We start from the raw sequence: 12,501 nt of genomic DNA on the forward strand, positions 1-12,501 counted from the left end.
GTGAACAGCTCTGTGGAGCAGGATTTTCAATTAAGTTTCTGTTCGTTGGTGGGTTTTTTTTTTTTCCTCCCCCCACACCAGAGAGAGGAGAGGTCTTAGGCTTGAGCGCTAATGACAATGGACACGGCAGTCCACACATGGATCCATTTAAAGGGCTCCAAAACTTTGCCCCAAAACATCTGCAACAAAATAGTCTGTCCGCCATGGTGTCAGCCTGGCCCACACACATCGAGGGTATTTATGAACGAATAGAAAACACAGGAAGAGCTGAGTCATGCACTGAAATGTTGTTTCTGAAGAATAAAATTTTATTTTTTTCTGAAAAAACTGCATACACATTTTCAGATCTGTTCAACCTTCAAAACATGTCTTGATTTCCAAACAGTGATCTTTTAAGCATGCAGGACCCCACTGCAGCTTGATAAAGAAATTAAGAGGGCTTTTTTAATCCTATAACTGTGCAAACATAATTTGGAAGCTATTTACATTTTGCGCTTCTCACTTCTAGTAACAGTAGCATCAGCTGTTAGATACATGCACTGTATAGCTGTAAGTTATAATTTGGCATTGACATTTGATTTAGGTGTAGAGTGAAAACCAAGCAAACCTTCCATTGTTCAAGAAACTCCCCACAGGCGATTAAAATAAATCTAATTTCTTCTTTATAAAGGAGATCTCTTTAAGCCCTCAGACTTCCCTGCAGTTATTAAAATATTACTTCCATTCTATTTTCCGGATCATCTTCCTCTGGTGCAGACATGCACTTTGCTTGCCTTGGTGAATGGGAGCACAAAGAAAAGATGGCTCAGTTTTTGTCAAAGGCGGCAGGAGTACACTGAAACAGAGCCAGTTCTGTTTCTTTCTGTCATTTTCAGTAAACTGCAAGATTACCTGTAGTATGGGCTTTTTTTACTATCTTAGACCATCTAAACTCAGATGCAGCAACTTAAATGCAAAAAGTTGGATTCAAGTTCATACTCCTGTTACTTTCTCTGCTAATTTCCTTTCCCGTCCATTAAAAAGGAGAAGTCAGTAAGCAGCCAGATACTAGTTAGTACTCAAATCATGCTGTATTTTACTCATCTCCTTACATTCTCTAACCTGGGTCAAAGAAGGCATGGTATGTTTTGCCGTTGCACTCTGTTGGCAGAACTTCTTTGTGTATAGTGAGTGTAGTACCCCTCCTCACAGCCATCATAAACAGTCTTTGCTGTTTCATACACGCCAGTGTGATTAAATTAGGGTGCTGAAAGTGGGCGCCGGTTGAATATTATGTAAACGTGGCATTCCAGGTGATGTGTTTCATTATCACACAGCAAAAGCTGGCCTGTGTTTTATTTAACGGGGACTGCACAGCCAGCAGTCAGTGCGTTATTCTGGTTTTCAGCTATGGTAATTAAGCAAGCCATGTTTTGTAAAAGAAAATGGTATTTTCATAACTGCAAAACTGCTTCAGAATAAATACACAAAATTGAAGAAGACATTGCATTTCACAAGTTGCAAGAACTGCTGATCACTACTCAGGCAAGTTCAGTTCACAATGGAAACTGTGCTTTCGGGCTGGCTCCCGAAGATCTGGGAGAAGAACTCAAAAGCCAGGCGGACATGGATGGGGACGAAGACGTAAGCTGTGTACACCACCATAGCGAAAACAGTCACGGTGATGGTATGGAACATGGACCGCTCCCAGGGCTCCAGCACGTAGCTGCAGGTGATCAGTAGGTACTGGTAGTAGAGCCAGTAGATATAGTCCTTCACACGCTTAATATCCATCTTCAGCTTTCAGTGATTTTGAGAAGATGACCTGTAACGATAAAGAAGTCTGGATTACAGCTGCAGTGGAAAGAAAGTCCTGGAACTAAAAAATGATGCAGTGACCACCATTTCAAGTTTGATGCCACATGTAATTGTTACATAAAATGAAGTTCAAACAGAAATAATGCATCGGTGCCATCACCAGCCTCTGCTGCCCTGGAGCAGAGGAAAACAATCTTTAGCTCTAGCAACTGCTGCTTGCAGTTATTGAAGCTCTATCAGTTGGGCACTCTCAATTCCTACATTCTGATTATGAATGTGTTTTGCTATTCATTCTGCAGTAGGAATTAAAACTGCATTAGCTTACAAAGGCACAGGGTTCACGTGGAAGTCAGGGAGAAATGCATTTAAAAGGGAAGGCTTTGGGCCAGCTTCCATAAATGTGGATGGCAGAGTTGTATGGTCTGGAATAAAGATGAGATTAAAAGAACCGCTCTGTAAAAACTACTCTGCTTACTTGTGATGATTTTTATTATTCTGCCATTGTTGGGAATAAAGAAAAGACAAGCTATGAAAGGGAGGGAAAAAAGTAATCTCAAATAGCATAAGAATTTTTTTCAGCTCATTCCAAAGAAGTAAGATACATTACAGATTAAAAGAGTATTTAATGGAAGTTACAAGTCTAGGAAAGATTTTCCTCTCAGGTAATACTTTTATGCATTCATTGTTCCCGTCTCCACACAGAAAGGAGAACAGCTGACCAAGTATTAACTAGGAAATGGGTTTTGCCTTCCACTGCTTTTTGTTAAAATTGCTTTTCAGTATTTTAAATAATCTTTAAATTCAGGCTAAAAACATCTACTTAAAGAAGATACAGAGACAGAATGATAGGCAACTGTACAAGGCTTCACAGAGGGACTCCTTTATTTTGAGGGTTGGGTTTAAGGACACACATGCTGACCAGGTCAGCTCATAGTGAAAGGGAATACAGCAGATTTTAGTCCTGCTGAAAAACCTTCCAATGTATCATTTTGTTCTACACTTCTGTGGCCTAAAATGCCAGGAACAGAGATGCTTAGACATGTCACATCTCTCCAGTCTTGTGTTCGTAGTGAGTTTGGGGCAACAGAAATTTTCCGTCTCTCAAGGCAACAAATACTAAAGTAGCACTGGAAAATTTGCAGCCTGTGATTAAAATAATGATGGACCACTGGTATAGCCCAAATATATTACAATATTCAGTGGTTTACTGCCTCTGGAGGCTGTACAGTATATTCTGGTGGTATGTGGGTATTTACCGAAGGGAAGACAAATTGCCAATAAAAAGGATCCCTGGTTTGTTTTGTAACAGCTTTACTTTGGTTACTGATGTGTAACTTTTTTGTCCAGTGGATGCACTCTTAAGTGCACACACCTTGACGGATCGTATTTCTCCATCTTTCTTCCTTTAGGTCGCCGGTACTGCCAGTTGTTAAGGTTCAGCATTCCTGTATTAAGTTGCAAACGGAGCATCCTGCCAGACTAGCTTACACCTCGCCATCTGGAGACGCTGTAAGGTAGATTTTTGCCTCTTCTTCTTTGGGAAGGCAACAACTATAGGCTCACCCTAAGCACGGCAGACTGTCTGATTGAATTGGCACTCCAATTGCCTGTCCAATGCTGTTGGTAAGGGAGCTGACTGTCTTTGCTCCCCCTCCTTCATCCATGTGCTGGCTTCTCTCCCGGTGTTCCTCCTCCCATCCCTGGGCTTCCTGTCCAGACCTCCTCGCATCTGTTCCCCGCTTGCTCGTCAACTCTCAACACCCTGATGAATGCAACCTCTTTGCTGGCAACAAGTGCAGTGAAACTGTAAACACCGCGCATTAAAAAAGGGAGGGAGGCTTGTTTGTGTTAGCAGGTTTTTATGCAGAAAAATTTCTGTACTTGCCCCATCACCCACCCAGCCTTCACTTTCCACCAGCCCCTCTTCTTCTGTGTCCTCCAACCATCAGTACCTTCCCCAATATAACTTTTTTCCCCTCCTTCTCAAAAAGCAGTCCGTTTCCTTCCCTCCCATCTTCCCTGTATCTCCTAGACTACATCTTCTAGACCAGGGGGCCACCCACAATGCTTTTGGGGGACAGATCACTTCCATTTTAAGGTTAGCAGTGACTGTCTTTGCTGTGAACAGCTTTACTTGTAAGGGTACAGGCTGGGTAGAAAGGCCACCCCCTGGTTTCTGTCCTTGTGTGAATGGAAGATGATGCCTTTCAGATAAATTATTTTAAAGCAGAACTCAAGAAAGGCCTTAAAGCCTTGTAAATATTGCAAAGCCTGTAATAAAAATGGCACGGCTGGCAAACTGTGACTCACTGGGAGCCAAAAGTATCTCTATTTATACCTTCTGCAAAAAGAGCAGCATTTTTCAATGAAGATGTTAAGCCCTTTCCTATACAATTGAAAGGAAATTGATAAGGGCCCTCTCATACTATCTAGGATTATGGTATTTACACTGGGGTTATACCTGTGCTAGTTAAACTCATACCTTTCTTGGGTAAATATCTGTTAAGCCTGACTGCCGCATGGAGAAACTGCAAGGCTGGAGCGCTTGCTGTGGGTGTTAAGGGTTATGAGGTTGAGGGGTGCTGCAGTGGTTTTGAGGGGAGAGATCCCAGGCTAATGGAGCTTTCTGCCCACAGTGGCACATACACTTGTACATCTCAATACAGAGCTGGTATAAGAAAAAGCCAAAGACAGGAAAAAAATCCCCAGGCTGATTTTACTGATATTAGACCAGTCTACCAGGCTGCAGACTCACCACTATCACTTACTAGACGTTGGTCACCAAGTCCTAGCAGCCAGCCTGTGTTTCTTCAGTTCTTTCTGTTCACGGCACAGGGGGATAACCCCATCCCCAGGCACTCAGACACACCTGTAATGGGACTCCCTGGACTACCAGCAAGAATGCAAGCCGTCTTAATGCAGAGGCTGCACGCTCTCCAAATGAAAGATAGAGATTGAGATAAGTAAAAGACAAACGGTCAAATTACAGTCTTTGTCCTCACCACTAACACACTTCCACTGCATTTAATCTACCGAGAGACTTTCTCCGTTAGCAGGACTGTCTTGGAAATGCAGCAAACATGAGGGCATCTTGGGATCATGCAATTCTAGATGCATAATTTATAAAAGGAAAATAGGAGAGAAGGAAAATAAGACGTCTTAAACCAGCTGCTCAGTCAATGAGATACAAGAATCCACTGTGTTACTGTGCCATAGATACCTTTTCTGAAGGTAGCCCATTTGCATTTATTCAGGGATAGTTTTAAGCATCAGCAATAGCCCAAAGCTCCACACCTCCAGAGGTCTCAAGCAGCCTTACCACCAGGCCAATTACCTTGTAGCAATGATCAAAGGGAATGGCAGATGACTAGACAAACAGAAACTCTTGAGGCTAAAAATTCTCTGTTTTAAACAGGACTTGTCCTAGAGAGGCTTCCACTTATATTTTTAAGCATTACTGGTTTTTATTACATTAATACCACAATCAGCTGGTGCTCTGAGTTGAAAGGGCTCTGTGTTATTAGCTCATCAGTTCCCAGTGTTCCAGAACAGGAGATAATTTGCTGTTATGCAATTTTAACTTAGAGTTCATTTGTCTACAAATGTGAACTTAAGTATTCAGTTGTGTTGTGGAAATGCCTTCCTGTTTCGAGGCCATGGGACTGTTACAACCAGCTATGAATAAAATGAATAGAATTCAGCTTCTAAAGCCATTAAGCAATATTCAAATTATTTTCAGCAATTTTACCTCCAAGCAAAAAAAGCAAGAAGAGGAACCTGTAAAGCAGCTTTTATTGTTTTAAGTGGCAACCTGATTTTCTTGCTTGTTGACACATGTGTCTGATTAGGGCAGCTGAAAAGATAAATCATAAAAAAAAAATTCCAGGTTTCATTTAAGAGCATGCCTAATCTAAAAAATTTATTAATAACCTTAGTTCCCAGTGTTAGAGCTAGTGTTTGGAGTTGTAATCTGAAGATGCCAGTGTTAGGTACTTTACTATAGCATTTCTGCTTTGAGTGACAGGAGTTTGGAGGACTTTGTTCACACTAGCAGTCTGCAACTCGGACTGGTGGGCAGACAGCACCTGGCAAAATGCACCTGCTGGGAAATACCTGTGGAAAGAAACATTCTTGCAGGGGAACTGGGACAGACTGGTTTCCAAAGAATGCTTGAAAAACACCTTATTCCCTCAGCAGGAGAGTTTGGTTGATGTGCACAGAGAAAAAGGGTTTCCAACATATGTTCAGGTCTAGATAAGTTTATCTAGACCAGGGAAAAACAAACCCTGGAGCTGGAGATAGCCCCATAATCATTAAACAGGTGGTCTCTGATGCTTTGAATGTAAAGTAGGGCCAAGCGTTATAAACAAGGTAGGAGGGAAAACCAAGCAAACCATCAATCCATCCTCAAAATGCAAATATTTAATTGGCTAAAAATTGGCCATTTGCTAAATAATTGCTGTGTTGGCAGAAAAGCAAGAGTTGGTGGGTTTTGCAGAATCCTAAGGGACTGCACACACACTGAAGCTTAAGTAAAATCCTGCCACGAGCCCCTAAGGCTTGTATTTGGTCTTGCATGCAGGATACCTACAACATGCAGACTCCTAATGGCAGGTGTGACAAGACAAAGTGCAATAATTATTTTAAAGTTGTTGGATATGTAAATAGTTTCAGCTTGTAGAAAAGGAATGGGTAATCATCCCTCTTGGGTATTGAAATATATATCCTTTCTGCAAGTTATTTATCTATAATTGTTCTTACTTATTTGTAACTTTATTAAGTGGGCTTGTTCTGCTGTACATAAGACAGAATATCCTGACTTACCCAAGGCACCAGTCTTGTCCCTCTTAACGCTAACATAACTCTGAGATGAACCCATTGATTTTATGTAGACCAACATTTCTGTAAGTGCAAATGGAACTACAAAGGGATTCACATTTGGGAAGGCAACAACTATAGGTTCTCCCTAGGCACAGCAGACTGTCGGATTGAATTGGCACTCCAATTGCCTGTCCAATGCTGTTGATAAGGAAGCTGACTGTCTTTGCTCCCCCTCCTTCATCCATGTGCTGGCTTCTCCACCCTGCATTTTCTTTAATATGTTTTATTCAGTGACCACCAAGCATAGTGCATAAGGAGTGAAATACAGGTCCTGTGGACCAGTAATCAGGAAGAAATTTAGATGAGGCAGCAGTTAAAATTGTGCAGAGAATCCAAACGCCAGCATTTCCCAGGGACACCGTCTCAGTCTGTTCCTCTATTGCATCTGTGCTGCTCAGATTCCCCATACGCAGCATGGCCCCTGGCCTTACAGCATCAGCTCAGTCTAGAAAGCTGCCTATTACCTACTGACAAGCAGAACCCTCGGGTTACTGTAGTACTTACACATGGATGTTTAAATGTACCCTAAAGCTTGTTTTCACAGGGAAGTAATGCCAGAAAGAATGTGAAAGAGAACAGCAGCAATAAACCCAGCATAGCTCCCACTATGGACAATTATGCACCACTAAAAATGTCTTTACTTATAGATTTTAATAAATAATCCCCTTCCTCTAACTCTGGAGTAAAAATGCACAGAAGCAGCGAGGCCATCTCTTGTTTCTCTTCCTCAGCATTCATCTTCCTGAATCAGCAGCTCATCACACGCTTGGCCATACATTGCTGCCAGCTACTGTGCTACAGGAATTGTAAACTCTTCTTACGTACGTGTTCTTGCCACCATCCGTGCAACACCAGAATGAAGTTCAGAGCTGGTAAAATTTTATTGCTGTACATGACTCACATTTTGCATGTGGGTGAACATGGTTTGACTGCGACTATGGGGTTTTTTTGGAAAAAAAAAAAATCTTCCAGGAGTGGAAAAATACTTCAGGAGCGAAAATGGGAAGGCAGAAAAGGCAATGACATTTTCAGCCATGTTTCTGCTTTACTTTGCTCAGAAGAAAGAGCTCCAGCAGCTTCCTGATCTGTCAAGACTAACCTTCCTTCCTGCTGACCTTAGCAGTACCATAGGTGCTATGTTTCTTTTGAATGGAAAAAGCTACATAACGCATACAAGACCTAGGATTCTAGCAAACACCTTCCGCTGTAGACGAAAAGACTTCTTTTTACCTTTGGTACCTTCAAGCAAGGCAGCAAAACTCTCGCCGAGTGGCACTACAGGAGTGGCAATGCCACACCTGCACAAAATCTGACACAGGCTTCCTTGTCTCCAGTTCTGAACACAAACCTAGTCCTCAGGTGCACATCATGTGCGTGCTCCTTCAACAGCTCTTAAGTAATACTGTGGTCCCAAGCATTGGTTTGGTGCTGGAATTTAGCTGCATCTGAAACTGGAGGAAATGGATTCTTGTCAGACTACCTCTCCACCTGGATTGCAGTAGACCCAGATGATTTCTGAAATACTGTTTGCTCCTTCACTCAAGTTAAGTAGAAATACTATTTGCTCCTTCACTCAAGTTAAGCACAAAGATCAAGTGTATGATGGCCTACAACATGAGAAGTGAGAAGTAATAGATAGAAAAACTGTATTAAAAATATATAAGATAAAAATGTATAAGATAAAAATATAAAAGCATATTTATTATATATATTATTATATAAAAATAAATTTAATATAAAACTGTTGACCCTCAAGAAAGGAGAGGATGATCTGCAGCACCTATAGGGATCTCATTTGGAGAAAGGCTCCCAACCATTCAAGTAACAGCACAGCAGCCGAAAGCAGTTAGTGTCTAGACTGATTTCATGCCTTAAGTACTCCCTGAAAACTATAGGCTGCTCCTAGCAAACCAACATTTAAAAAAAAAAAAATCAACTCCCCCTAACTTTGAAGCCTGGCTGATTTATTTACACACTCTTTCTCTACTGAGGCACAGAGGAGGAAGATGCAGCTTCTCTGTAACAAAAACATTCTTGGAGCAGCTCTGTCCCATTTTCTTCCAAAGCTAAATTAATTTTTCAAAGGATTTTCTGTTCTTCCCTCCTCTGGAGTTTCCTCAGTCATTTTCTTACATAACTAGCTTCTTCTTAACAATTTATGTACAAACCCCTTCCTTTCCAGCTTCCTCTGGGCTGAGCATGTTATGGGCTCTAAGTCCTCCCCCTGTGACAGGACTTGCACATTGGAGCAGAACTGGCCTTTGGTGATAAGCTCAGCAAAGACAGGTAAATTGGCAAGTTGAAATCTCAGGGCAAGCTCTCCCTTTATTTTCAGTGTAAGCATAGTTTATTAACATGGTTTTGAACAGAGCTGATTCCCAAATAAGACCTCAAGTTTGTGACTAGAGACCAGCACCACGTTTAAATTGCAAATACTTAAAAATTGAGAGTTCTTGAAGAACTGTTCCAGGAGGTATCTTAGAGGGGTTTTGGCTTTGCTCTTGGTGACAAGCCTCAGTTCCTGTGAGTCTTTTAAGATTTGGGACATCAGCTAAATCCTTCAAGGGGACTTAAAAGTGATGTGTAAACACATCACTCCATAAACAAAATAGCTAAGATGTCTGGGCTCTACAAAAATATTTACTTTCAAATACAGTTCTTATTTTATTCAGACTTCTTTGGTTTGCTCTGAGTCACTTCTGAAGCAGCTAAAAATAATAGCTGGTCTTGGGTTATATGTAATATGAGAAGGTGAATACTGTCATAGTTATGACAGGTATTAGTGGAAAACAGGTACCGAACTCTTGTGCAAGTGCATCTCCTTTGAGATCTAATGAAAGGAAGCAGTGTTGCACCATGCTGGTTATTGGTCTAAAAGGGGAAAAGAAAAATGAAGTGAGATACTTGCAACAGATAAGAAGTAAAAAGGGAGATTCACATTTTTCACAGAAACTGATTTAAGCCCATATATGCAGTAAGGAACAACTTCCTTCACAGACCACTTCATCCCTATGAGCAAACAGGTTTGAACACAGGAAGCCACTGATACAGCAGAACACCCCTCAAATGTGGGGAGAGCAAAGCCACCCTTAATTTTTGGAGGGGAGAACACAAGAAATTCTCCTGGCAGGTAGTGGGGCAAGACAAGGCTCTTCAAAGTTGCAACAGACTGCTGTGCCGATTTCTCCTGAAAAGCGGTAGGGGCTGAGTTACATCTAGAGCAGATGGCATGGGTAAAGAGAAAGGAGGAGGCCTCCAGAGTGACCTGCTGACATCTTATTTCAAGTGCTTTGCGTATGCCTATATACACGCAGACGAGGCAGTGGGAGCTGAGAAGTGAGCACCTGCTAAGCAGGGCAAGGTGGGTTCCCCTCCGTGGGGACACAGCTGAGCATCAGGTCACAGCCCGACATCATGGGCTCCTCTCTTCCCAGGGCACCGGTCTGGGGAATACTCGCTCAGCTCTATACCACGAACGTGGTCAGGCTTGAGGTACGCAACTACTGCACAAATTAAAAGCTTGGTAAAAACCTGATTAGCAGAACATCGTGCGGGGCAATGGATGCTTTTTCCTATCAGCCAGCTGGAGCACCTGAGTCTTGGTGCCATTCACTACATCACAAGTCCTGGACGCTTTTTGGGCACAGGGGTGATGAAGCAAGTGCTCCCCTGGCCCTGAGCTGCTCCCCAGGCACCCTTTCACATCTCCCATTAGTGCTGGATGAACAACGTACATGTTCTGTGCAGAGCCTCCCTGCATTTCTCTGCCAAAACCACACCATCTAGAAATCACTCCAAGGACTAACAGAATTGCTCTCAAGGCATAGTTATTTGTGCTGTACTCGTGATATTCATGAGCATCCCAATTCCTAAAGCATTTTAAAATACACAGTCCAAAAAGAACCATGTATGCTGATTAAGTGGAGCAGTAGCATTTATTACAGGGATTCTCCTCTATACTATCCCAACTCCACTTATACAACAGGAAGGTACTCTTGCACCTGCTTGACACTGGAAGCAACCAGCAACTCTAAGAAAACCAAAAAGCAGAAATCTGCAAACAGCGGGTATTGCCACCACACTGGTATGAGCAGTACCTTCACCTTCCCTCCTCCACCACTCCCCACCTATCTCAACCTTTTTACTCCTGGGTCTTTGACTTGTTTTCGGCAAATCCCCGCCAAGGCAAACCATCTTCCTGACAGCTGCACCAGCAACACCACCTGGAAATCTCTGACCGCGGGTCTACAGCAACAAGTCCAGAAGAGCGCCTTGCTGAAGGCTGTAGGTCCTTCTGCAACACCACCAGCCACCACCTACCTGGAGGAAGGCACGCAGAGCAAATTCTGGAGCCTCCGCTGCTGCCACCCCTGCTCTAAGGCCTTTCCTCCTTACCGAGCTGCTTGAGAACTGCCGGTGGCAGCAAACCTACGCGGCTCCCCTCGCCCAAGGTCACCGGCCCCCTCCATTTGGGGAAGCCCTACACCGATGCCCTTGGGCGAGCGGAGCAGGGACCGACCACCTGGACCGGTGGACCGGCTCTCCCCCCCCCCCCCCGCCGCCGCCGCCGCCGCCGCCTTTCCCCGGGAAAACCGGGACCCCGCACCGCCCTCACCTCCGCTCCGCGGGAACTCCGCTCACCACCGCTCCCCAAATAAATTTAAGCTTTAAATACCTGCCGCCCCGCTCCGTTCCCTGCCCTTCTTCCCCTCCGCGGCCGCGCCGGGGGCCGGTCCCCGCCGCCCCGCTGCCGCAGCAGCCGCTTCGCCTCCCGGAGGTTGGCGGCGCGGATCTTCGGCGTGGAGGGCTTTGCAGGGGAAGGGAGAGGAGTCTAAGGCAGGTTCGGGGAAAGCCGGTGGGATTTAGCGGGTTTGTCACCTCCCGGAGCGGCGACGTTGTTGAATGTTTGCCTGCGGATCCTGCGTCTATAGGCGGCAGCTGTTTAATGCACTTGCGTAATGCACTTCGCCTTCCCCGCTGCGGGAAAAAAACCAGGGAACGCTCCGGGAGAACCGGACACCGGCTGTACCAACCCTCCTCCCCTGCACATCTGGCGCCAAACCGGCTTTTTTTTGGGTCGCTGTTATCGCTCGAGGCGACCCGCGTACCTGGTGGTAGATGAGGTGGTGGTGTAGTTCAGGAGGTGGCTGCGCGAAGGGGAGCTGCTCCCCGGCTCCAAGGGGGCTGAGTGGGAAAGACCTGAGCGTTGCAAGGTGCTGCGGCAGGGCTGTCGGAAACCGGTGTTGCTTACGGGCGTGTGAGGAGGGAAACGGTGATAATGTATCAGATGAGGCGTTTCCAGAAGAGAGAGATAGGGATGGACAAGTATTTACAAGACTTTTATCTGAAATCCCGTGAAATACTACGTGACGCTGCTAACCGTGAGGCTTAGGTTTCCTTCGTTTATTCTGCTCCCCATACAAAAAAGCACGATCGCTAACCAAAGAGCTACTTAAGAACTTAACTTCGTGGTATAAGTCAGAATTAAAAGTAACAGAAACGGTTTGTTCGCTGTTTTCCCCTTGGGCAGCAGGATACCAGGTACAATCTCATTCACTAAGCAAAGCAGTCACAGAGACCTGGTCTTGACAGGCTGATCCTATTTCTCAGCCTTCAAAACTATTATTATGTGACACTAATTAAGTGATAAATGAGTGGTATTAAGAAAGGTTGGGTTTTGTCTTGTGTTCTTTCAGTTAAGATTATGGGTTTTGCTGCTGGGCAATGGCTTCAGCTTTGAGGCCAGCGGGGTAGCGCTGCTTGAGATGAGGGATCCCCGGATTGCTCCTGGTGACCTCTCCAAAATGAGTTTTGCCACTGTTG

General features: G+C 44.2%; 1 protein-coding gene across 2 annotated transcripts; it reads right to left on the reverse strand.

The window, feature by feature from the left end:
- Positions 1-289: 289 nt before the first annotated feature.
- SPTSSB (serine palmitoyltransferase small subunit B) lies at positions 290-11,949 on the reverse strand. 2 transcript variants are annotated; one of them, XM_075031338.1, is made up of 2 exons: positions 11,787-11,949; positions 290-1,804 (listed from the first exon to the last, which is right to left on the reverse strand). In XM_075031338.1, the coding sequence occupies exon 2, from the start codon at positions 1,771-1,773 to the stop codon at positions 1,531-1,533; it is 243 nt and encodes an 80-aa protein (XP_074887439.1). In that variant the 5' UTR covers positions 1,774-1,804; positions 11,787-11,949; the 3' UTR covers positions 290-1,530. The 2 variants fall into 2 exon arrangements, with proteins under 2 accessions (XP_074887439.1, XP_074887440.1); XM_075031339.1 differs by lacking the exon at positions 11,787-11,949 and adding an exon at positions 11,354-11,601.
- Between the last annotated feature and the right edge of the window lie 552 nt (positions 11,950-12,501).

The sequence above is a fragment of the Buteo buteo genome, chromosome 7, assembly GCF_964188355.1.
Source record: "Buteo buteo chromosome 7, bButBut1.hap1.1, whole genome shotgun sequence".
NCBI lineage: Eukaryota > Metazoa > Chordata > Aves > Accipitriformes > Accipitridae > Buteo > Buteo buteo.

Coding starts and splice junctions, on each gene's coding strand:
- SPTSSB (XM_075031338.1), bottom strand. CDS start 1,773: ATGGATATTAAGCGTGTGAAGGACTATATCTACTGGCTCTACTACCAG.